Source organism: Haliotis rubra, unplaced genomic scaffold (assembly GCF_003918875.1).
Source record: "Haliotis rubra isolate DU_JTF1 unplaced genomic scaffold, ASM391887v1 Scf350, whole genome shotgun sequence".
Taxonomy (NCBI): Eukaryota; Metazoa; Mollusca; class Gastropoda; order Lepetellida; family Haliotidae; genus Haliotis; species Haliotis rubra.
In genome coordinates this window covers 1,063,018-1,090,902 of record NW_025767025.1, presented here as the reverse complement: position 1 = coordinate 1,090,902, position 27,885 = coordinate 1,063,018, and the positions used below count along the sequence as shown (strand labels likewise).

At 38.9% G+C, this 27,885-nt stretch overlaps 1 protein-coding gene and 1 long non-coding RNA gene across 2 annotated transcripts in view; one reads left to right on the top strand and one right to left on the bottom strand.

Annotated features, from left to right (window-relative positions):
* Window positions 1-118: 118 nt before the first annotated feature.
* Window positions 119-9,060, top strand: LOC124285055. Its single transcript, XR_006900713.1, has 3 exons — window positions 119-215; window positions 6,068-6,071; window positions 9,050-9,060. It is a non-coding gene; the product is annotated as an uncharacterized LOC124285055 (long non-coding RNA).
* LOC124285054 (TBC1 domain family member 22B-like) overlaps window positions 1,835-27,885 on the bottom strand; it is a 29,651-nt gene continuing 3,600 nt past the window's right edge. Inside the window, 12 exon segments of the mRNA XM_046721200.1 lie at window positions 1,835-7,694; window positions 8,678-8,773; window positions 8,913-9,040; window positions 9,556-9,738; window positions 11,090-11,210; window positions 16,470-16,535; window positions 17,385-17,513; window positions 20,131-20,163; window positions 20,212-20,249; window positions 20,507-20,734; window positions 21,778-21,986; window positions 22,629-22,682. Of these exon segments, the coding sequence (XP_046577156.1) occupies window positions 7,560-7,694; window positions 8,678-8,773; window positions 8,913-9,040; window positions 9,556-9,738; window positions 11,090-11,210; window positions 16,470-16,535; window positions 17,385-17,513; window positions 20,131-20,163; window positions 20,212-20,249; window positions 20,507-20,734; window positions 21,778-21,986; window positions 22,629-22,682 (1,420 nt within the window). The 3' untranslated portion in view covers window positions 1,835-7,559.

The window sequence follows — 27,885 nt, the reverse complement described above, 5'->3', positions numbered from 1 at the left end:
ACTCACTTGAATATATAACCTTGCCAAACTAGGCTTCAGGACAAGTTCGTGAAGGCCTTGAAACACAGTGCAATGAATTTTTCTTAATGACTGATTTAAATACTGAATTAATAACAGAAAAGCATACATCTTTTGTATCATGTTATATCATGGGTTTTACGATGTTCATACCAATGGGTGGGTCTGCCAGCACTCTATTTCTGTTTTACTTTCTTGTCAGAATCGATACTTTCCAAAACACTTTTCTTTCATTCCTGACAACTTATAAAAGAAACTTGTTTCTCTTAATATTATGAATAATAGAGCATAATTCTAGATGACATCATGTGTCGTATGTACAGCTTATTCCTCCGACATGTGTTGTAAACTTTCTAATATTGTATTGCCTAAATATGTCAACAGGATCCACACATACATTTTAACCGTACAGCCTATGAAAGTCAGTATTACTTTATGGGGAGTATATTATCACCAAATCTAAGTTTAATCTACAGAACATAATGCCGGGATACTGGTTGGGTATAATTTGGGTTCTCCTCATTATTTTGAATGGACTTGCACAACAAACATGACTCCTTAAGACCCTAAACTTAAATTACCTACAGAACTATAACTGTTCAGAAGATAATGTTTGAGCATATGTACTAGACCTCCCATAAACTAACACTGACTTACACATTCCCAGAGATAGAATCCCAAAAAGCTTTATTCCATGTGGCAAACTGATTACTTGACAAACCACTTCTGAAAGCAAACACAGGTTAGAATGTTGTTGATCACATGCTGTCCTGTTGCTACCATAGCAACAAAATGTACATAAAGATAACTAAAAACAGGGAATAAATACGTCTACATACATCTGTAACAAAGTCCAGGACATAATCTTAGTGCCAAGATTCCAATAGTTCAACACATTGTCACCAAGCCCGGTTGATACAACAGGATATGGAGCCCTTTTCTGCCCTAGTTAAAGTATGGGAGCTACATTCATAATGGCACTAAGAGAATGACTTGACAAGTATTATAAAGGTTTTGTTGTCAGTTACTGTGAGAAATTACAGTATTGCAGTGTACCCTCAACTGAGTATTCTGGAAAGCATGTGTATTTAAATACACTATCTAGCACAATATACAAGCAGGCATAAGGCTGAACATCAAACTAACCGGTTCTCATCAATAACTGCATCTCTCCTTAACCATCAATGTGAAGAAATGGATGACAAGTGAGAAACATGTCATCATTAGTTGTTAACTCACTGGGGTTGTTTTGGGTTTGTTTCTGAAAGGAGCCAAGCTTTGAAAATGGAAGCAATAAAGTAGGGAACACGTTCTCAGAACCACTAACCTGTATATAAAACACAAGTAGAACGTTCGCATGTCTCCAGAGTCCGTGAAGTTATGCTTAAACAAAGAACAAATTATCCTTACAGGGTGAGTGAGTTTGGTCTTAATGCATCTTGACTCAGTATTGTAGTTCCATGATAGCATGTGTGCTGCTTCCTGTGGATGGAAACACAGAAGTGATGTAAGCCTCCGGTAACACTTTGTTGAAACCCACAAGCTGTAAGTGATGACAGGCCAAGAAAAATATTCACTGAAAACAGGAATTCCAACCTATGACCATGAAATGCTGGAGATGCATCTCTGCACAGTGAATTTTAATTCCTTTAGATGATTTGGCAACCCCTGAAAAAATTGAAAAGAAATAACCCATAGACATGTAGTGAAGTCATGGTTGAATATAACAAACACCCATGATGCTTGGCGATGAAGAAGATGATTTGGCAACCCCTGAATAATTATTTTTGAGAAGAAATAACCCATAGACTTGTGGTTGAATATGACAAATACACATGGTGCTTTGCCATGAAGAAATTTTGCCTGTTACTTTAAAAGCAACATTTACCAAAATGTTCAGTACCCTGAACACAATCTGAAATCATCAACTCAACTTCCTGTGTCAGCCCTTTGATTTCACGGGAGGATCTTTTGATATAAGTTGTATAAAACAAATTCAAGGACACAAACTCTGCAACTCCTGTCTTGTTTCTTGAAAACACATCCTCACAGTAATTGCAACCAATTGATTAACCAACTGGAACTGCAACCATTTCAGAATAAAGATCAACCACCAGATAAAATTCATCAACTTCTCCAACTGTCTACAACTTAAATATGTGTCTTTTTGTAAGCAAGAGGTACATGTACAAATCTGTAGTAAAATACTATCACTTACTTTACAAATTTGGGCAATAATTGTCGGAAGAAAAAACCCCAACATTCATAGCGAATCAAGATGTTTCAAATGACCAAATGTCTTCACTTTGGGTGTTGCTACCATATTCACTGTAAAAAGTGCCCTTGGGATATAGAAAATTTACAAAGGGTTCAATTATTAAAACAATACATCAGTTACAATTCATCCAAGTGAACTAACTTGGTTTCAAAGTTGAAGAAACAAACTTTCTATATAAGGAAATTACTGGCAAACAAGGATAAGTTGGACTGGCGCAGAGAACGCGTTTACGAGAAGTAGGCAGTGCACAACAATAAGCAAACCCATTTGGTTTGTGAAAGGTAGAGGAGATGCAGGCTAGGGCACGTGCATTGCATGACGATGAAATTGATTCCGCGCGTAGCTGCACACGCCTTGTGCCTTGCTTCACCCATCACGCACTACACTTGATCGCGGACAACCTGAGGCCCCTTCGCTAACAATGGCAAGCGCCAGTGGGTGGCACTCATACATGCTAATACGGGTCAATTGTCAGGTCGGTGCTCAACTTATCTTTGTTTTGCCAGTATGTTCCCCTTCTTGTACCACTTTCTTACAAAACACAAGACTAACTGTTTTGTAAATGCCACAAAGGCGACATATACACATAGGTCAAGAAAATGCTGACTTATTGGAAAAGGGCTCCTTTTATGGCGTATGCAGCATGATAACCAGTAAACTATTCAGCCTTGCTCCAGACAGTGATCATAAACAATCCTAAATCCTGCACTAAAATAGTTTGTCTGTTCTTAGAAAATATTTCAATACTCTCTTGTCTGACTACATTTTGTTAACAAGTCTACTACATCCACCTTGTCCAGTGATATGCAGACATCTAGTATCTACAGCCATTATAGTTGAAAATAAAATAATTACATGTATCATGTTTTTCGGGTCAACCTTAACATATAAACAAACCATACACAGACATGCGTTCCACATACCAAACTATGTACAACAGAAAGTAAACATTATATACATATACACATTAAATTCCAACGATAAAATTGTGACTTTTAAAACTTACATATGACAATGCAAAACTCTTCTGTATGATTTTGCAAACAAAATCAACAACAGAATATTCACAATCATTTTTACCGAACAACTTCTAAGAGTTTCATTGCACTAATACCATTGAATGAAAGTCTGGATGATAGGTTCTATTTGAATTACAGACATAAGAAATGATATTCCACACCCCTACAGCTTCAGCCATTTGTCTGAAGCCTGAGTCTAGTAAAATATGGTTCATTTAGCTCAGCAACAGCCTGCAAAACACTAAAATCTACTCAAAATAATGTCAACAAACAAGCTCGGGCTGGTAGACTGAACCATACAATCAAACACTCTTCACAAAGTTAGATCTCCTTTCTAAAAATAAATACTTCTACTGAAAAGGACAAGATGCAAGTACACCTTTGGTCCCACAGACCTGAAGAAAACTTTAAGAAATTGTTCTGGAAGTTAAAAGATGGTTTCATATGGAGGCTATTTTCAAACTTCCATGTTTTGGATTTATGGTAAGAAGTTTTCAGGAAGAGTTTTTCTTGTGATAACATGAGCAAATTCTTCAACACAAACATATGTTTTAGATAAAGGTTATTTTAGACGTGCTAATATAAATTTCATAATGAAATAAGGGCTAGTTGTCTGCCATATTGTCTGATAACTTTCACAGCGGTTTCAACGTTTTCCTGTGACATTCAAGTTTGAGATTTCAACTGGGCCAAATAGGTGTCCTTTATACTGTTTTTGGTCTTACCTAGAAAATATTACAATAAACTCAAAAATATTTAAATGAACCTGAGATTGTATTTTAAAAACAGTTTCACTGCCGTGAAAATAGAAAATAATGAAATGAATTTCAATCTCTTCCTGTGACAGTTATTAAATATTCTGAAACGACCCAAGTTACTGGCTGAGTGAAAATACAGGAGTACGACACATATATTGCTCTTAAAAAGCCCCCAAACATTTGGCATTTGTCAGTATCAGCTTTTAGACACATTGATGCCAGTGTTCACCAAATACAAGCATTTAACACAGAGAATCAAACTTTGACAGGCAAACACACTAACCACTTGGCCATGTCTTGTTCAAACACAATGAGTGAGTGAACTGGGTTTAATGCCAGTATGGAACAGTATTCCAGTCATATCTTGGCATGTCAGCTAAATATTGGAGAGAGTGCGTGAGTATGGTTTTACGCTGCTTTTAGCAATATTTAAGCAATATCACGGCAGGGCGGTGAATCGAACATGGAAGTTTGGCGTGATGGGCAAACACTTTAACCATTAGGCTACCCCACCACCCCTAAATATTGGAGGAAAACCCAAAGCGATGCCCTGATAAATCCAGAAACTGAAGTGGGGCAATTCAGAAAGAATTCACGAACAGACTATGAAGAAGAGGTGTCACAATTCACCATTTTATGCTTGATGATACAACACACATTACATCTACCCATGTATCGATTCCTGATCAGTTTTTTTTGCTGTATCAATTTTCAAAAAGTAATATTTACAAAGTTTCGCAAAGGCTAAGCATTTATATATTACACTTTGCCATGTATCAAATTCTTTTATAATTTTGTATCCATTTTCATAAAGTAATATTTACAGCTTTGCGCTAGCTCAGACTGCATAAATTCAGGCAGCGTTAACTGGCTGGCTGTCATGAAGCAAATGCATAATACGATTGCATAATACTTTAGTAAAAGTCTACATTTACCATGTGAATGTAACAGAAACTGTTGACAGCAACGACCTCTTGTTACCCGTGAAGATTCGTGTTGGAACTGACCTTCAGCAATCCATGGGATCGGGTGGTCAGGCTCGTTGACTTGGTTGACACATGTCATCGTATCCCTATTGTGTAGATCGATGCTCATGATGTTAATCACTGGACTGTATGATCCAGACTCGGGTATTTAGACCATCGCTATATAGCTGGAATACTGCTGAATGCGGTGTTAAACAACAAAACAAACACTTGTCATCTAGACCAGCCAGATAGGCTGTGACACATCAGTTTGGTTTTACGCCACGTTTAGCAATATCCCACGATACATTAGAATTGTCCTACACACATTGCACCCATGTGGGGAATCAACCAAGAATCTTTGGCATGACAAGCGAGCGCTGCCCCACCGCCCCAGTCAAGGAGGAATCATACAAGCAAAACCAGTGGAAATAAACCACCATGATCGTACCATATCTTGATTTAAGTATCAGTACATGAGGTAGGCGTAAAGTGGCACCTCTACTTGGAAGAAATTTATGCATGTACAAACACAATCAGAAAGCTTAGCAGGTGACCTGAGTGCACATTCGTATTATGTCATCTTTTTTTCAGATTTTGACGAGAGGTATTACATAGCTTTGATAAGGTACAAGCAACAACGTTTTCCACAATACCAAAATAACGACAGAAAAGAAGAAAATTCACCGAATTAGTTCAGTTCCTTCTTTGACCCTTGTTTCCATTTCAAGTTTGAGATTGTCATGGCATACAGCAGTTAAGGATTGTATCACAAAATATCTTCTTGTTTACATACTGTTACCATGGTAACCTAAGAAAAAACATCCTAAAACGAAAAGATATTTTTCACAGGTTAACATTGAAAACTCCTACATCTAAGGAAGAGACTGTACAACTTATCACCAATAATTTATATCTTATGCAACTTCAACAATATAGTGCTTGCAACCATGCCACGAGTTTAACCCCAGACTATCAACATTAAAGTGTTCTGTAGAAGACGGTTTCATAGCCTCTTAGAAAATGGAGGAAAGTAACAGTCAAACATTCAAAGTTGTATTTTAGGGCCGACATTTATGTAGTTATAAGAACTGCACAACGTGGCCGGAGCTGTATCATATTCCTTCCCAACACATTTCACAATCTTTAGATTACTCAGAGGAGGCCATGAGAAACCACTATTTCATTACTTCAAAACAAGGTGTTGGAAATTATGATGTGAAATTCATCCAATTTCATCCTGCTAAAGAACAAATTAACTGGTCTGCCCTTTTTCTCTTCATCATCTGGGTAGATCTCCAAGTCCTGTAACCATGGTAACTGTGGAATGGATGTATGAGTTACTCTGTGAGGTGTAAGGCATCAAGAGGTCAGGCAGGAAGACAAGATATCAGACATCAGAGCTCAGATTCATAACATCCAGGAGAGCAAGGAACTCACATCTTGTTAGCTGGAAATACATCGTTTTGTCCCATCAACCAAAATACTACGGATTTAACTAGATATATATTTACCCACTTGCCTACAAATCTCTGTACCACAAACTCTCTACTATCAACGTACACCTTTTTACCTGCATTGTGACAGAATAAATATTGACAAGAAATATGAAATGTTTTATAGATGTCTTATTGTGCATGAACTAGATAACGAGTGGAGGACTTATTGTTTAGGTGATTTGATTTCTGCAGGTAACAATTTTGGTTACAGGATCAGCCTGCAGTGGAAGTTGTCGGATGTAAATGGAAGAGTTATCTTAACTTGGTAGCTAACCTACATGTGTGACTGTAGCAGGGGAAAAATCTGGTAACTGGGGACATTAAACTGTTATTTTCATGTCCAAAATGAAAATCCAGACAGAAATCTTTGGTATTTGTGTACATTTGGAATGAGAGGGTAAGAACAAGTGTTTACATACAGTGTGGAAATTCAGGTAGGTTTTGACATTTCCCAGAAGAGACTGAAAACAGTGTATTTCCAGCTGATATTGAACATGTTTAACAGCAAGGGCAAATGTACAGATCAACATTAATATTCTGAACCTGTGGGATACAAGTTGAATAAAATAAAAGTTATAGGAAAACAAACATAACCACTCAAGTGTCTGTTCTTTGATTTGAGTTTCTTCACTGCTAGAGTACATGCAAGGGAAAAAACTCTGGACCAGAGCTTGGTACAGGCACTAGAAGTCCTCGGTTCTTTTGAGTATGCCTCAGTGTGATTCTGCCCTACTTTCCTATACGTCATACCGAGTACAACTACGGCTATTCAAGTTCTTCTGCAATGTAACAAACTGTTCAGGTTGTACTGGTTCAGTCGTCTATCGTCTCCTGTCCATTCTTCTGCTGACCCACAGCTTATTGCATCCCTGTTGCAGAGACTCGAACATCCTTACTAGGCATGTAGCTCTCATTATCCCTGACATGGTCGTGTTCGACCCGCTTGAACAGAGTTATTGTAATGTCTGACACCATCACCCCATGCTAGACTGCCGTAGACCATGTCATGATTATGCCCTGTGTCACGACTTGTGGCTCAGATGGTTGGGGGCATCAGCAAACATGTACTTGAGCTTGAACGCTTCTGCGAGTACCTCCCCGATTTCCTTGTTACCCCAATGGTGAGTTGGAAGGTTCTGTAGAAACATCAGGATACCCTGTGGAGGACAGCACAGTGACAGTGTGAGTGGGTAGGTAAGTAGGTAGGTAGGTAGGTAGGTAGGTAGGTAGGTAAGTAGGTAGGTATGCGCTTGGAGTGAGAGAGTGGGTTGGTTGGTTGGTTTGTTGTTTACGCCGCAGTCAGCAATATTACAGCTATATGGCAGCGGTCTGTAAATAATCGAGTCTGGAGCAGACAATCCAGTGATCAACAGCACGAGAGAGTGAGTGAGTGAGTGAGTTGGGTTTAATTACTGCTTCGAGTCACATGTGAGCTTGTGGGAGGAAAGGCCGAGGTGATGCAGGTCCTTTTTCACAATGTTGTTCCAGGGGAAATGACTAATGGAGCCCAAAACTGGCCAATTATTTGTATAGATTCTGTTTCACTTTCACATATCTGCTACTACCTAAGGACCCGTGAAGATCCGGGGTAGAATAGGTCTTCAGCAACCCACGCTTGCCACAACAGGCGACTATGTTTGTCGTAAGAGGCGACAAACGGGATCGGGTGGTCAGGCTCGCTGACTTGGTTGACACATGTCATCGGTTCCCAATTGTGCAGATCGATGCTCATGCTGTTGATCACTGGATTGTCTGGTCCAGACTCGATTATGTACAGGCCGCCGCCATATAGCTGGAGTATTGCTGAGTGCGGCGTAAAACTAAACTCACTCATTCACTCACTGATACCTAAGACAGGTGCCCAGTCTAAGAGGTGTGTTATAGAATTCCAACAATATTCTAAATTAACTTTCTTTGAACACATGAAAAATACAAGACAATCTAGATAATACTTCACTACTTAAAACAAGATATGGACCATTGGAATCCTTCATATTACCGAAGTAGTTAATCTGTCATACCATATAGTACAGTTATCTTAAGGAATCTGGTGATCCAATCCTACTTATGTCATTTACATGAACCAGCCAACAACTAATTAACAAAGCTGTTTCAAACTTCAACTGAAACACACTACCACCTGAAAATCTCTCTCCCTTAAGATGTCGTGTGTAAATCTATGTAGAAACGATGCACACACATACAGATGAAAGTCTGCAAAACCATTCACTTCCGACTGAAACACAAAACAATAAAGATATATCCAAGGACATTAATCAACAAAGTTTTAAGATATTAATGAAGTTCTTAAACACCAAAGAAAAGAATTACAAATTACAACTGCAGATACAGTATTGATTGCTACGATAGCTTACCAGATAGGTATCCCACAGTCTGATGGTACAGCGGAGCGGGATCTCCCTCATCAGGAGGTTGTTCATCCACCGGAAGGAGAACTGCAGGTACTCCACGTTCTGTCCCTCCATGTGCTTGTGTAGGGGAGCTGTGGAAGAGTGAACACCAAAAATGGGCTTCACACATTGTACAGATGTGGAGAATCGAACCCGGGTCTTCAGCATGACAAGTAAACACTTAACCACTAGGCTACCCCACCACGCCGACTAACCAAGAAACTTACCAATGGGAAGTTATCATGATGGTGCATTCGAAATACCTGCCTGCCCGACCGCCTGGGACGGGTTATTTTCAACAGGGACTCCCAGATTCTCAAATTCACCTGCCTGACGGTTGGGTTAAAATTTAGACATTTATATGAAGATATTCATCATATTTCAGGATAATAAATCATTATTAATTCACTCGCAAAAATAGAGTAAATAAGTAAATCAGTTTTGTTATGGGCAGGTAAGTTTTGGTCAGGGCTGGCAAGTCTTACATCTAACCAGCCCTGTGGTTTGGCTGAAATTTTTGGGAGTTTCATAACCTGCATGATCCCAGCCAGATGTCAGAACTGTTAACTTCATCTATACACCCTACAAGAGCACCACAGCCTCCTACCATCGATCCTGTTGATGAGCTCCCGGAGCGCGCTGACCTTCAGCTGGATGCCAGGCTGTGCGAACGTGTAGTTGTCCTGGATACCGTCCAGCAGCTTGGACGTACACCAGAAACTGTCTGCCTCGATCACATCCAGCGTGGACTTTGGCAGCTCTCGCAGATCACAGTTCTCGCTTTCCACATCTACAGCAAAGATGGTTTGTTGAAAGAAAACGAGTGTCCAGTATTGTCACTCTTGCAAAAGAAACATCTTAATAAGCTGACATTGTAAGTTTAATGCCACTTTGTACATATTAACTTTTCCATACATCAAAGAACATCTATGTAAGAAATAATGTAAGAGTGAGTGAGTAAGTTTTATTTTACACTGCACTCGGCAATATTCCAGCTATATGGTGGCACGTGGTCCTGTGCGTAGAGCTCAGGTCACAAATCAGGTGTTTGGCAGTTTGACTCCTGAGAGTTTCTTGGACTTTAAAATACTCCTGCCCCACATGTGATACATGTGGTTTCACCTAAGGCAAGTGAGTTTGTTCACCATTGCCTCTTTTTACCCAGCAGAAAATGGATACCCGGTGGGATAAAAGTCATGTGACTATAACCTTCTAGTGCCTAACAGGCAGCTTGGGTTATCCGGAGTAATAATAATCAGCATGTTTGGGCACTTCGAGCATGCATTGTGCATGGAGAAATGCGCATGATAAATGAAATATTATTTTCATTATTAATCAAGTCTGGACCAGACAATCCTGTGATCAACAGCATGAGCATCGATCTACGCAACTGGAATACATTGACATGTGTTAACCAAATCAGTGAGCCTGACCACCCGATCCCGTTAGTTGCCTTTTCAACAAGCATGGGTTGCTGAAGATCAATTCTAACTCAGATCTTCACAGGTGATAGCATGATGAAAACATGATCAATATCATAATGGCTTAACATCTATTCCCAGTCTTAGTAAACTTAGGCTCAGTATTATTCGTTACACTGCTATACTGAGTCTAACAAAACAAAACGAAAATCAGGATAGAACACAGATATTTGACCTGCAGTATAAACGCTTATGGGTTTCTAATGACATGGTTACTATTTGCTTATGTTTTCGCAAGATGACATCCGCGAATATTGACAAAAACACTATTTTCAGCGACTGATTACACATTGCGTGTTTCACTCGGAAGCGATCATGCAGAAAATAGCATTTGGAATTTTTCGAGTTTTTTAGGTAACGGTTCAAACGGTATGTACGAATGTTAACTTTTGCAAATTGGTAAGCTGTGTTCTGATTGGTCAGTCCAAAAGGTTAGCTGACACGACCTTCTACTAGGTTTTGTTAGACTCAGTATAGCAGTGTAACGAATAATACTGAGACTAAGTTTACTTAGACTGCATCTATTCCTAATGTTAACCGCATCTTAGAATCAGTACGGGGTCCTGGGGTAGTGCAAAATTGTCATCTATACTTTTCAGTAATTTCTTTACATATTTTGAGACTATTTAACATTAAGTACCATCATCTGATGCCACTCACCATTATCTATATACTCGGACAAAAACACTACAAAGAAGGGAGTGACTAAATCGTTGATTCCTTGGACGTAGCCACTTGCAGGATGTCGAATGGCCCATATGTACAAAATTCTTTCAAATATCTGAAACAAAATTCACTGATTAAGAAACCTTTACCATAGATATTACTAAATTGACTATGAACATTCTTAAAATTATTTCAAGACAACATGAACTACTGTTTTAATTACTGTTGCACCACAGAAAATATTCCATCATCCTCAGGTATACTGGTCTATTGCAAATCAAATACCTTAAACCTTTAGGAGAAATATCCACGTATATGGAAAATATTATGAGTGAGTGAGTGAATCTGACAGTTTGGTTCAACACTGTCTTGGACAGTATACCAGTTATGTCACTGCTTGTCAGCTGGATGTAAGATTGGTTTGTTTGGTTGTTTAACACCGCACTCAGCAATATTCCAGCTATATGGCGGCAGTCTTTAAATAATTGAGTTTGGACCAGACAATCCAATGATCAACAGCATAAGCATCAAATCTAGCTGGATGTAGGAACAGAGCCTGCAGTGATGCAGGTTTTAATGATTTCATGAAACCAACGAGCATGGATATGGTGCTGACAAACCAAGACTGGACTTAAACCCATGATCAGAGGTTCCTGTCAAGCCAAAGGTAGGCAACTCTTCACAGCTGATGTGTGGCAACTACACATGACTGGGCAATACATGCCTCTAGTTTTTTAAAATATCAATGACTAAAATAACATAATATGAAACATAATTCAAGTTTCATTATACACATGCAGCAAATGAAACATAATGAGGAAGTAAATTGTTAGATACACAGAAGAGCATCCAAAGACAAAAAATTAATATGATACAAAATCATTCCTGAATCTAAGAACAGTATGCTAGTTTTGATTTTCTATCCAAACAGAACTTCCATGTATCTATGTGCTTGTGTAATATTATCACAGAATCATGGTCTGGAATTAAAAGCCTTTCATGTCATTATGGTTCAAGGGAATTTTGAGAGGGGTGTCTGAAAAATTCTGAACCCAACTACAGACAAAAAGGATGTACTGGACACCCTTACCAGTAGGCATGTATTGTACACTCAATATGGTTTCCTGGCTGCACTGAACCAAATGCACACCCAGAGGGCATATTTCTGCAGACTTTAAGTGACTAGGTTTTCTTACAAAATCAAGTATCAAGATGCTGTTTAGAGGTGCCCAGTGCAGTTCAAGATAATCTAAGATCAGGATCCTTCAATTGCCAGGAGTATGTTACCAAAATACATGGTATCATTATGAAAGATTGACAACATATGCCACTGCCACATCGCCAATACCAAAGGCATCTGTATTGAGAGAGTAGAGGACAGTCTGTGGAATGAAATTGTCCTGACAAGTTACAGCAAGCTGGGTTCCGCTTCTGATGCCTGAGCAGAAATGGTTCATCATCTCTCATGTGAATTCATTGAAGCATATCCACATCATTGTTTGTTCCCATTTGTTATTTGTAACAAAGAAAAAGAGTCTTGGGTTCACAACTTTCAGCCACAGACTAAACACATTCATGAAGAGGAAACATCTAATTTCTCCTTCTCCAAAGAAGGCAAAGACCAAGGTGATGACTTTGGTTTTCTGGGACTCAAGGTCACACCAAAAATGGCCACTAGAACAATGCACCTGAGCACAAGTTTGTTGTTGCCATGGTCGCAATGCATGACTGTGGCTTTGAACTCTCTGAACATCTTCCACATTCGCGATCTTCTAACATGTAAGATTTCTGCCTCTTGAAGAAAGAGCTGCCTAGCATGCATCATGCAAATAATGATGACGACATTCCTGCTGTGGAGGACTTTTTACACCACCAGGAGAAAGCCATCTTCACCTGTGGGATTCAGGCACTAAGGAACAGCATTTGCAGAACTGCGTAGACCTCAATAGATTATGAGATGGTCAGCAACCAATTACAGTCCACCATACTTGAGTGAGGGAGTGAGTGAGTTGAGTTTTACGCCGCACTCAGCAATATTCCAGCTATATGGCAGTGGTCTGTAAATAATCAAGTCTGGACCAGACAATCCAGTGATCAACAACATGAGCATCGACCTGCACAAATGGGAACCGATGACATGTGTCAACCAAGTCAGCGAGCCTGTCCACTCCGATCCCGTTAGTCGCCTCTTACGACAAGCATGGGTTACTGAGATCAATATTCTAACCCAGACCTTCACAGGTTCCACCATACTTGAACTCAGAATCTTTCAGACACCATTCATAGTTGTGCAACACCTTCTTTAACTGTGCCAGTCCACTGGAAATAAATTATAATGATTCCACAGAATTTGATTTGCTCACTAAGCAATTATTGTACAATTTTGGTCCATGAAATTGGAAAATGTACCAGTCGGCCCTGACTGATGGACAACTGTTTGCTGAGTGGCTGACAATAGACAGGTGCTTGCATTGCATTGTGGTCAGTGACACTGATGGGAATTTATATTTATACCAATCATTACATGTGAACATATCAGTTAATACCATGGTCTCTTTGTAAATTGTGTTTACTCCAAGTAGGCTATAAAACAAATTAAGAACACAATTTTCTGAAAGGGGGTAAACCAAACAGTAGAGACATTTATGCCAGTCCTCACTACAAAATAAGAGCCGACTATGTTAGTATTGTATTATACCGGTCTTTGAAACTTTCAACAGCCAAATTCTCAACTTGCTAAACCATAAAACAAATGTTAAAAAACATCATAAGAAGGTTAATTCAATTGCCAGCAACAGAATCATGAAAAAAGGGTACAGACAGATGACAGAGATTAACTACAGGCTATATTTCCTCCTGAGAGGCGGAGCAGCCTACAAGCTATGGACAACACTGACACCAGGTGCTCTGAGTGTGACTGACAAACATGTACAACACAAGCAACAGAACACACAGGAAGTAATCACACAAGACACGTAGATGCAAATAAAATTGCATGTGTACTGACACGTGAAACTGGACTGTAAAACATTTCTATCTTTTAGTGACTTACTGGTGAAACATGAAACTGGACTGTAAAACATTTCTATCTTTTAGTGACTTACTGGTGAAACATGAAACTGGACTGTAAAACATTTCTATCTTTTAGCGACTTACTGGTGACATGCGAAACTGGACTGTAAAACATTTCTATCTTTTAGTGACTTACATTGGACTGTAAAACATTTCTATCTTTTAGTGACTTACTGGTGAAACATGAAACTGGACTGTAAAACATTTCTATCTTTTAGCGACTTACTGGTGACATGCGAAACTGGACTGTAAAACATTTCTATCTTTTAGCGACTTACTGGTGAAACATGAAACTGGACTGTAAACCATTTCTATCTTTTAGCGACTTACTGGTGACATGTGAAACTGGACTATAAAATGTTTCTATGTTTTAGCTGCTGATGGCAATCATTTGACAATTGACAAAATTATCACCATACAAACTGTATTCTTAATTTATGTCAACCAAATTTGTCTTCGATGTTACAGGATGTTACAGTGCAGAATAGAACCAGGGTCATAGGCTTGATAAGCAAAGTGCTAGTTTGTGAAGTCATTGTTATTGATTTGATCCCATGAAAACAAGATGTTTGTGCTCGCTACTGCAACACAAAGACAGGAGGACATCCCATTACACATCATGTGAGAGCAACCTTTCATTAACTTTTCCCAACAAATGAAATAACAGGAAGTCAACATTAGCCAATCAGAAGGCAGTTTTCTAGAGGTTTACAGCACTAGTTTCAGAATAGTGACTACCAATCAAGACTATGCTTTGAATACATATTGACAAAGTTCCATCTTTAAAATTTTAAACTGAACAAAAGAAAACATTAGAATGTCTAACAGAAGGCCAGGAATTTCTGGCAAACCTTCCTATAGGCTATTGAAAGTCCCTTCCGTTCCACATGTATATCTGAATTGGATTCAGTCAGCTTCAGCTGTAACTATCATCCAGGATACTCTACATTAACGTTTTTAAGGGTGCATGATTAGAAAACACAGACTTTCACTTCTGACATTTGGGGAGGGACACTGTGATGGGCCAGATGAAAGGGCGCTTCGATGTGACCAGTTATAGGATGTCCTCACACACCTGTGTAGCGGTACCAAGCACTAAGGTCTTATTATGAGACTTATGGAGTCAACACTTAATTATGCTCATTATATGTTTATAATCAACTGTTCTTTGAATCTATCTTCCTAAAAAAACTGGTTTAAACACAGGTTATCTGTAAAAACGTAACTCTCAGCTGGACAGGGAAACATACTGATCAAGATGATCAATGCCTGACGTGTGTCGTAATGTACTTACTTCTTGTATGACCTTATGTTGCATCAAATGTGCAAGTGTAGTCATGCGGGGAATATCTTTTAGAATCTGCAAAACAGAGTCGGTTCTACCGTACAGCAAATCCGTTACCATAGTAACCATACACAACATTAGCGAGGACAAGAGCATAAAAGGAACATGCTGTAGACATATCTGCCTGACTATAAACTGGTTGTCAAATATAAATCATGGCGACTATTGTGAAACTGATCGTGGACAGTGGAATCAACAACAGATGAAGATACAGACGCAAAGATCACAATAAAGGACCATGTGGAGAGTCTGTGGTTTTTTATGCACTAATGTACTGAAAAAAATGATGTTCTCCCAGTTCATATTTATGGAATGATCAACCCAAGTCCTTGTAAATTATTTTCAAGACGGTCACCGAAAAGACAAAATGGGAAAGAACTTTATATTGTATCAGGAAATGTCCATATTTTTCATGATGCTCCCCAAACATACATTCTATCTTTTATGATCTTAAACATATTTTGGCAACTCCCCCCCCCACCAACCAATTCCCACTGGCCCCTTCTTAATTAATGACCGGTCCCTAACAAGAATTTTTATAAGATTAAAAATTCAAATTCTTCAGGCAATTTTGTGATTCTTCAAGATGCACAGTATGGTTAAATGTCTGGCTGACGCCATTAGACAACGTGAAATGCAGAATTTCTTTAAGATCACGTTTCACAGCTTTTCTTTTAAAGGTACAATCAGTGAATATTGGTTGACAGGCAAATAGTGTCCGTGCACGTTCCTTTAACACTCTCCACATACAAGAACAAGAAACATGTTCAGAATACCTGCCACAGAGTCCTTCACAACAAATACCATGCTGACAAATTTGATCAACCTTAGTGTCAAGATTCTACCCAAGTTCTGCTATTTCTATATGATTTGATGCAATATGTAAAGGATCTGTAGCAGGTATCCTGACCTCCCCCGGGCCTGTCTGTCACCAGTCTCCTGACTGGGTCTACTCACTTCTTGTACTAGGATTTGTTGGAATATAGGAATTAGGGGGTTCATTCGGGGGATGTCTATATGAATCTGAAACATATTGGTCAGTGAATGTTTGGCAATTAACAAAACGGTACGTTGAAAAAGGATTCCACCTTTTGGGAAGGCAGGAATTTCTTGTACAGAATGCACAAGTAGCCATTCTCTTGGAGTGAGATGGTTGACTAACCAGCCCATTTTACATTTTCACATGTTGTCAGCAATATTCCAGCTACATCATGTACGTGAATGAGACTGGCTGAGTGATTGAGTTTGGGTTATCTCTTTAAGCATTATTCCAGGCATATCATGGCAGGGGACAACAGACATGGGCTTCACACACTATAACCATGTTGGGAATTGAACCCAGATCCTTAGTGTGACAAGTGCGTGCATTAACCACGAGGCCACTGCCCCACCAGTGGTTAAGAATGCTCCATGCTGAGAGGTCACAATGACATACAATCAACCAGGTCACACAATGTTCAGATCCTTGTCTTTCTGAAGGGCAAGCATGGGGTACAGGGGATCTATTTCTGTCCCATAATCCCCAAGGTAAATATTTTAACAACTGTATCAGCAAATCAGTTGGAGAAAGGTGCAAAAAAATAGTTCTGTTACTATTTTGTTTTCGAACACAAAATATATGACTTCACAATTTATGGGTTGAGAAATGATTTATCCTTTTGCCTCTTCAAATGTGAGAATATCTTTAAGCTAAGGCTGAATAAATACCATCATATACAAATATATTACAACAAAACATAAATAACTATCTACATCAATAAATATTTCTGTTGTAAAATCATTTGGATTTATGAGAATGGTTACAAATGCAATATTTTCTATTTCTTGACATCAGACAATTGACTCATGTAAAGAGAAGTACTTGCTCCATACCTGTCTAAAAGTATCTTGGTGCATATCATGGTGTCTTGTTTCATAATACTGGTCTATAAACCCAAAGTACTCTTTCCTCTTCCTCTCCAGTGTTGCCTGTCTGCGATCTGCTAATGGTGGCAGGTAACCCTGAAATAACATACCGTATATTACTTTAGTAAGCCGAATTTTGAGGACCAAAAAAAGCAGTCTGTAGAAGGGTGAGATATAATTTCACGAAAGTACTTTTTCAGTTCGTCAGTGCCCTGTCAGGACGATCTTACAGGTTAAGCGGTACACCTGCCTGGAACAGCACTGGAAGTTTATGATGATTACAGCCACTTTGTTATAAATGATCAATATATACCTTGACAAACAGTCAACAACACCATTACATAGCGATATAAGAGAAGCAGGTAAATAACAGAATATGATTGAGCTCAAAATGTGATTGATACTACAACATGTATGTATGATACTGTATATGGTACAATAACGACCAATCAACAAGTCACCAAGCCTGAACACCCAATCAGTATTCAGATTGATTTCAAGCCCCAGTGTGAGAAATACTTTCCAAATTTGGCTAGTCAGTCGGGCTAGCTATGCCTGAAAGTTACTAGCCCACAAAATAATTCACTAGCCCAGAAGTTGAATGTAAAAACTAAGCAAAAGATTACAAAAATAGATGAGAATAAGATATTGTCGGCATGACGGGGTTCTTCATTAAGCTGATAACATGATGAACATTTTTATCAGGTCATAATCTTGCATGATTTAAAAGTATATTTAAGAAATACAGTTTGCTCTACCACCATGTATAGTGTAAGAAAGCACACTTTTGCCCTGAACTATTATAGTGAAAGTACAAGGACGCTCACAATGAACTATTATAAAGTTAAAGCACTCGGACGCAAGCGTCCTCGCACTTTAACTATAATAGTTCAGGGCAAAAGTGTGCTTTATTACACTATACATGGTGGTAGAGCGAACTGTATTTCTTTTCTAAGATGCCAAATGTAATACTTTCTAAGGATAACTACGATTAATATAAGGCAGAAAACAAACGACGGTGTCAGTGACCTAAATTAAGAATGCTCGCACAGGGTTAACTGGCGTGCTTTTCTATTGATGTGTCTGCCCCCCTACGTTAAGACGAACATTACCAGAAAAAAATCAAATGATAACAGTTTGATGACGGTTTACGTTCGGATTAAATATCTCCTCTGAATTATTTTAATTACATCTGTCATTAACGTAAACCATATGGGGCAATATCAACGTCGCATTTCTACTACCAACGTAAGTTTAGATCAGTACATCCAGATGAAGCTGAGTAGTCAAGCGACATTCCACGATTGCATTGTGGGAATGTAAACATTGCGAATGTTACCGTCGCTGAAAACTTGTGAGTCGAGATTGACACATGTTAACCGTCGTGAAACATAACGTAATGTTTCCACCAGTGTTGTTAGCTGCGTTGAAGCAACTGCAAACGTAAATGGGATGCACCAGTGTTGTTGTATGCTGACAACTGACATGCATCGAAGCAACTGCAAAATGGTTCAATTGTCATTAGAATGGCAGTGACAGGATAACGCCAAACCAATTGTCTTTCAATTGTTACGTCATCAAAAAACTATACCTTTATTGTCTGATAATGTATTTATTTTTCGATTGTTCTAACCGCTAGGCATATTAGAATGTAACTTAACAAGTCGGAGAGAGTAATATATTACAAAATGACCCCATGAAAATTCACTAGCCAGTCAGGAAAGTGACTGTGGAGATTTACTGGCCCGACTGGATTTTTACTTGTGTAAATAGAGTACCAATAATATTGACTAGCCTTGGAAATATTCACATAGCCTTCTGCTAAATTTACCAGTGTATATCTTAAATATGTACACCTATGTTGATACAGAGAATGACAAGTTGAAATTAATCCGAGTAAAAGCCTGATGATAATTTTCAAGTTGTTTACAGGTTGCTATAAAAACATTGACAAATAAACAACATAGATATAGTAGGAGCAAATGGACAGAATTTCATAGTTAAACAAGCTTAAAGTCTGATTTATTATGGACAACATAGGAGAATTATTTCATGAAGCAGGTGCTTCAATAATCTTGAACGGTACATTTAATTCAAATTATATATAACTGAAAATACAAAAAATCTGTCAGTGATACATTTTCCATGAGAGCAGTCATCCTTGTTTTACATACTCATTGTCTTGAAGACAAATGACTGGATCAGTAAAAACAGTCAGGTTAATTATCATTTCCACACTAGTTTGCTCAGCAAATAATAAACTTAATAAACATACAATGCTCTGTTTTCTTGGGTAAATGAATGAACAAATTCATTTCCTGTTATTTGCTTCCAATATTGGATAAAACCTAAGGCTAGTTTAATTAACAAATCACCATCTGTCCTCAACAGGTGCAACAGCCTGACTGACAAGGAATAAACCAATGTCAAGTCATGAACCCTACAACCAGGCCTGGGTGCTGTTGTATGAAACGATCTTAGGGTCAAGGTGATTATAACTCCCATTCCATAACAAGACTTACGATAGTCATGTCTCAAAGGTTGTTATGTACAACGACACCCTGGGTTGTTACACTCTTCCAGATTTACATGGCCCCACTGCACCAATGTCAGGCCATACATGTTGCTGGCTATTAAACCAGGATGGTAAAATGTTCTCTTCTGTTTTGGCAAGCATGGGGTGGGCATGAAGTTAAATGTGAACAAATCTTACTGCCAGTATTTTCCATGTTGTCGGCCTTACAGCCTTGGGGATACCAGACCAGCTGGCTTTCCATGTTGTCGGCCTTACAGCCTTGGGGATACCAGACCAGCTGGCTTTCCGTAAGTCATCTGAAAACACAGCAAGACAGTGTACTGAAACTATTCTGGATAATACATCATTATCATAATTCATAGATCCACAAGATATCAAAGCTTGGATTCAGCAACATGAGTTTAGTCAGTTTAGTTCTACGCCACACTCAGCAATATAATGGTAAATTAAATACATATGTACTGATGTGGAATAATTGTAGTGCAAAGTTGAAGATAATTGAGTCCTTTAATCATTCATGAAAACAGTTACAGAATAGACAGGCGCCGCCTACCCAGATCTATGTTTGGCTCTGCCAGCAGTGACTTAAACTTCTCCAGCTTTGCTGCTAGTGATGTTTAATTGCAAATTTGACATCTCTACTGACGTAGTGGGGTCGGTTGAATCGGATGGGGGTTTTGAATCGATGGGGGGCTTTGTTTCGGGGGCTGCCAGCTGTTGTTGAGTCTCACCCCCACCCCAGGGCCTCCATGGGAACCCCCTCCCATGTTACTGCCAGGGTCTGCAACAATAACAGCAAGTGGAACATGAATGAAGTATTAAGTAGGCAGGGGTGGAAATAACTTTAAAATTGCTAGTGTACTCCGGTACAGTGGCACATGTAAAATCACTTGCCCTGATAATTTTTCCACTATACCGGCCGTTTTCTTGTTGATTTTTAAAATAAACAACATTATTAACATTGGAAAATCAACTGGACACCGGTACAGCGTGATATACAAATTTGCTTGCCCGACAGAAAAAAACACTGGACTCGGAACGTCCGGGCACGGACTATTTCCACCCCTGGTAGGGCTGGGACGGGTCAGAATTTTCTACCTGGGTACCCCACCCCCGATTACCCTAAAACTACCCGGATAACTGAAATGTTAATTCTTGCCATCAGATTTGTAAGAAATGGCTATATGTTCTTCAGCTCGGAAGCTAAAATTTTGAGTTTTTCAATATTCTAATCACGTATTACATTCAAAACAGGTGGCTGTAAATAATGTCTAAATCTTCAAAGACAATACAACCTTCAAATCATGAAAGAATAACATAATATATTGTTGAATCTATTAGTCACATGATCATAACGGGTCCAGGTATTGATCATTACCCAGCCGGGTCCAACTCCCAGCCCTCGTTATTACTAACCCAAGGAACTAGAGAGAGTGAGTGAATGAGATTAGTTTTACCGCTTTTAGCAATATCCCAACAATATCACGGGGGGGACCTGAAATGGGCTTCACATTGTTCCCATGTGGGGAATTGATTCAAGTATTCGTAATCTTTAACCACTAGGCTACCCCACCGCCTCGAACTAGAGAGAGATGAACAAACACAGGATCTAAAATTATTGGACACTCTGTGGCAGATTTTTGGAAAGGTGAAAATAATATTTTTGAAATAAAGGGTTGCACCAATCCCTGTTTCCTAATGTATTCCTCTAGGATTTGAACACAGAGAAAACTGAAACCTTAAACATCAGGGCTGTGACAAGGAACCCTGGACTTTAGGTCATTACTTCAAATACAGTATCATAAATTAGAAATGAAAACTAACCGGCTATCGTTCTGGAGTTTTGCTGCTTGCTGTGGTTGACGAGCACCGCTCTGGCCGAGGATTGCACATCCTTTAAGGACATCTGGACACTGGCCATCTGTAGCAGGTCATCGTCACCATCATCCCACGCATCCGATGTCTTACTCTCAAAGTCTTGAAATGCATCACGCTTGTAATTCTTCAGCTTATCTTCCTTTTTGGGAGAACCACTAAAAATGGAAAACAAATGTTTAAGCGTTGGTTTTGCTTCCACTTTGGGAATGATTGAGCCACTAACAGCTTTTTTTTCCAGCCTCATCACAGCAACAATGCTGTTCACAATTTCCACTTTTGTCAGATGAATGACTGACTATTCTGTTAACCCTTTAAACGGAGTAATTGGGTTTATTTGAAAATACCCATGAAGATCCTGGTTAGAATTGGTCTTCAGCAACCCATGCTTGTCGTTAGAGGCAACTAATGGGATTGGGTGGTCAGGCTCGCTGACTTGGTAGATCGATGCTCAGGATGTCAGTCATTCGATTATCTGGTCCAGATTCGATTATTTACAGACCGCTGCCATATAGATATCATATCTTAATTGTGTAGGTCAATGCTCATGCTTCCCATTAATATGTCCGACTTGCATCTGATACTTTTAATTGACACACAAGTTTTTTTAAACATGTTTAGCATTTAAGAATGTCATCATTCCAGATCTGTTTTGAATAGATAATACTTCACTATGAAAAATTAAAAAACATAAATTTGGTTAAACATTCACACAAACAGCTTGACAGCGGCACCAGTGCCATTGACGTCAGTGACAGTTCCCACTGGGTGTTGTGGTGTCATAAAGTAAAGACACTCACCTTATCAGTTTCTGCTGCATGGGTGGGTGCTGTGCTCCATATACAGGTTTAATGCTGGAAACAAGGAGAACAAACATCACAACCAAAACTACAAAATACATCAAGGTGTTCGTGATAATGTCATACGTATAAAGAATTAAATCTGGATCTCCTCAGAGGGTCATTGTCATTCAGTGTAAGAAAAACAGGTTATGAGAGTTGGCCTGCATGTCTGCAAAAGTAATTCATATAATCTAGTTCTAATTAGAATCCTAATCGCACGTGGCACGCAGCTGCATGGCCTTAGACAATAGGCTTCCAGATCATGCATTCTTTATGAAGAAGATTTTCAATTTTCACCAAGCATGCAAAGGACAACTGCACAATAAATGTTAGACTGTCTCACAGTCCCTGAACCGCATTATTTTCCCTTCCACCTAGCCCTTTCTCCAAAGCTAATGAAGCAAGTCTAGGTTTCCCCAGGTTCAGATTCTGAATCTCTCACCTCACTGGTGTTCCTTTTCAATCAATTATTTGTTTCCTTCAAAATTATGAGTGGGTGAGTTTGGTTTTACGCCACTTTTTGCAAAATTCCAGCAATATCATGGCAGGGGGACACCAGAAATGGGCTTCACACATTGTACTCATGTGGGGGATCAAACCCGGGTCTTTGGCATCACGAACGGATGCTTTAACAGCTAGGCTACCCCACCGCCCCTCAAAATTATGCATACTCAGAGACTATGCGTTAGTCTACCTGAACGTTTGAATCAATTTGTGTGAAACATGACAAGAACCATGAGTGGATCATGCTGACAATCAACAAACTTGTTTTCAATAAAGCTGTCAGCTTGAACCTTTGTACTTCCCTCTCCACAGGAAATGAATCATGACTCAGTTAGATTAAACACAAATAGAATTATATTTATGAGATACTTTACAAGTGTTAGCTGCGTAACCTCATTAGTAGGGTTGCCATGGACACTGGAGTCTATACAGAAACTCCTTGTCAAGATAGCAATGTCCCTCAAGTGGAGTTGGAAAACCACAAACAAAGATTATAACAATGGGATGAAGTTTGCTACAAGTTCAAATTCAATTAAAAATTCAAAACAGTCTACCGAAAAAAATTCACTTCCTGTAGGAATACTTAGTTATTTCAGCAACGGCATTTGTGTATTTTATTACACATACACAAATCAAACAATTAGCATATTGATGTTAGTAGTTATCGGACAAAATAAAAAAACAAAAACGAGACAAGGAAGTCGAAGGGTCTGTATAATATCGAAAGTTGAAGATTGAGGGGGTTCCTTCATTCAACTGATATTTTAGCATACCTGAAGAATTTGTTTCTTTTGTTACCTTTTAACAACATTCCACCTATCTAATTCTGTAAATAGCCGTGAACTTGGAGCTGCCAGGGTTCGACACAACTTGCAAGAACAGAGAGTGGTGATAGCTGACTAACAACAAGTCCAATCTGAATGTTGCTTGTCATATTTGCTCTATTTTCAATAACTCACTTATTTTTAAAGAAAGTTAATTATGAAATCACACAATTATCAATCCCATTTTGCTTGTTGTTTATTGCTGCTCTCAGTAGTATTCCAGCAATATGACAGCAGTCAAATTCAGCTCTGTACCAGACAATCCACTAACTTGTGAGCAAGAATTAAAGCTCTGAGGGTAGGACGACAAACAATCACCAAGTCGGACCACCCGATCGATTACTCTGCATCGGTTGCTGGGGACATCATCAAACTTTAAACCTTGACAGGGCCTTATCTCTTTCTATATCAGAGTTCATTCAAGACATCTTGTACCAATGACACATTAACATTTTACGTGGCCTCCTATGATTTTAAGAGCTGGCTGTCTCAGCACAGGTACATTTTTGACATTGTCATTAAATGTCAACCTAGTTGTTCAAACATCTCTCTTAAGTTGTTTACACACATATCTTGAGTTGTTTACGTATAACTTTTATGCTTTTAACACACATCTGATACGTTTTAATGTTTACACACCTGTTAAGTTGTTTACACAATAACTTTTATGCTGTTTACTCATATCTTTGAATTGTTTATACATATCTCTTAAGTTGTTTACACATGTCTATAAAGTAGTAAGTGGGATGACTTAGCTACCACTAATGTACTTTTGCAAAGAGGGAGTGAATGAGTGAGTGAGTAAGTGAGTTTGGTTTTACGCTGCTTTTAGCAATATTCCAGCAACATCATGGCAGGGGACACCAGAAATGAGGGAGTGAATGAGTGAGTATGGTTTTATCCCGCTTTTAGCAATATCCCAGAATCATATTATTCTCTAGAGGGGGCTGCACATTATGTATGGGTGCACAATATACTCAAGAAAATATGGAATTTCGAATGCTCACTTGTATGCTGATTGTTGCATCCTGGGAAAATGAGTATAAAATATATAGAAATATATTGTTGGTTATCCATACCAAACCTTAACACAAAAGACATGGTTGAAGAGTGGCCTGTACTTCCAGTGTCATGAGCACATGATGTACATGGCTCTAACTTCAATAGCCGCAATATAGCTGGAATATTGCTGAGTACTGATCCATTTTTAAGAGGGTCTGGGTGTTAAACTGTATCACTCCATACAGGAATAATATGTGTCAATGGAGCCCCTGATGTTGTTTTCAATGCTCATGGGTGCGGTCCAAACTCGTCCCTGAATTGTTATGATATACCCAGTTGGGGCCCAACATCAAAATAATACTGAGGATTATATGGCATATTCAATGACTTGGCCCGATCCACATTTATGATGACAGATGAACCTGAACGGCTACAGTACTGCAGGTATGATCTGTGTGATCCCTGGAGCATGAAAGAAGATGACGACAGTTTCACGAATCACAACATGGACACAGAGAAAGATATAAGTGAGAAGCCAGTTTCTTACATGTCCAGTAGAGCATGTACACACCTCTTCTAAACATAGCTAATTCAACCAATATGAAATTAGATTTGAGTGAGTGGGTATGGTTTTACGAAATGGGGATCACACTTTGTATACATTAAATCAGGGGTTCAAAATTTTATTAAAAAGTCACTTGTCATAGGGCAAGTGACTTTAAAAAAGTAACTTGTCCTGACTAATTTTCCACTTGCCCTGATTTTATGAAATAATCATGATGATGTAATTATGAAAGAATAAATCAACATGGTATTTGATGTTAATGTTTACTGGACTATTTATTGAAAAGTGATAAATAGCAAAGAAAGATAACTCTACTTTATTATCATTGCGAAATTTAATTGCTACATTTTGAGCAGATATGAAATTAAATCCAAGTATATTTGGAGTTTGAAACCATAAGTGGAAATTATCTAGTAGCCCACAGACAAGTAAGATACCATTATTTGATTGCCCGAAATGAAAACTGACTTGTCCCGGGCGTCGGCGACGGGATTTTTGAACCCCTGTAAATACGAAAATCTTGACACTGGTAGGATATTAACCATGTTCACAGAGGATTCCAATATACCAATAGATAACATGAGTCATTGGGACATTCAAACAAAAACTCCAACACATCTAAGCAAAGTTTACTTCTTAAGTGTATCATTTCCCATAACCTGTGATTAGAAGTTTTGAAGCATGTAAGACAAATATGTTGGTCATTTGAGATGACGGGTCATAATTGAGGGATAATTACATGTCAATGACTTAATCAGATATAATGAGTGTCGCGTGTGTCACTGACAGATTGCATCCCCCTGTTGCACTTAGCTGTGACATTACTGACCAATGATGCGGAACAGTCCATAACAACTACATAACACTTCCTGTCAAACAAATTCAGTGGAAATGGTGAATGAGTTTAGTTTTATGCCGCTTTTGGCAATATTCCAACAATATGACGGCGGGGGACACCAGAAATGGGCTTCACACATTGAATCCATGTGGGGAATCGAACCCGGGCCTTCAGCGTGATGAGCGAATGCTTTAATCACTAGGCTACCCCACCGCCCCGTGAAAATAGTGCAACAGCTTCAGAAAACATATCATTATTCACTATTGTCCATTTAACTTCAGTGGGAACTTACAGTGAGTGAGCCAGTTGTGTGAATGTTGTTTTATGCTAAGTGAGCTATGGGGGGGAAATAGCATACCACGATATTAGAAGAACCGTGGTATTTTGCCTTCGGTGTAGTATACCGTAACGCAATCCTAAAATACGGTATTTTTGGTTTTTGTACCATCATTTTTATCTAGTCATAATAACATTCAAAATAACAAAGATTATGGTTATTGTTTCCCATATTATTAAACAATGTAAGGTTTGTCTCTTGTCAATTTTCTGCATGATGATCAACACCAAACCAAAACGGACCAACCGAAGACCTTGTACCGCAATACGTACCGTACCGTGGTAAGAGTGTACCGTTTCACCACTAGTGAGGGAGTGAGTTTAGTTTAAGGCACATTTAGCAACATTCCAGCAATCCACTTCTTAAAAAAAAAAGTTCTAAGTATTCCTTTGTTTAGATACAATGTGTAATTTCAGACAAACACTCATATATATTATGAATATAGCAGCAGACATCATCTTGAAAGTATTTTGGAATCTTATGATGGCAGCTGTAGCACAAGACTGTCTCACAGTCCCTGAACCACATTGATGACATTATTTTCTATTCCATTCAGCTCTAAAATGCTAGTTTTCCTCAGGTTCAGGTTCTGAATCTCCAATCTCACTAGGGCTCCTTTTCAATTTACAAGGACCGCCTCCGTGGTGTAGTGGTTAGAGCGCCGCAAGACAGAGAGCGGAAGGTCGCGGGTTCGATCCCCAGCCGCGTCATACCAAAAGACGTTAAAATATGGTACTTGTTGGTCCCTGCCTGGCGCTCGGCGTTAATGGTTACAACAATGACTGGTCGGATCGGAGTCAGTATAATGTGTCTGAGTGGGGTATTCATGCTTCACTGCGGCATGGTATCTCAGTGGGCTAGCACTATAAAACCAGCTTCAGTCTGGGCTAGTACAAGCAGCAGCACATACACATACACATACACATACACATACACATACACACACATGCACGTCGTCATATGAGCGAAATATTCTCAAGCACGACGTTAAACCCAATTTCACCTCACCTCACCTTCAATTTACAAGGAGTTAATTGTTTCTATCAAAATTATATATATTCAGACACGAAATGTCAATCTGCTGAAATATGAACCTTCTGACCTGAGGTCAAACACCTTGTCCACATGACAACAGAGGTTAGCCT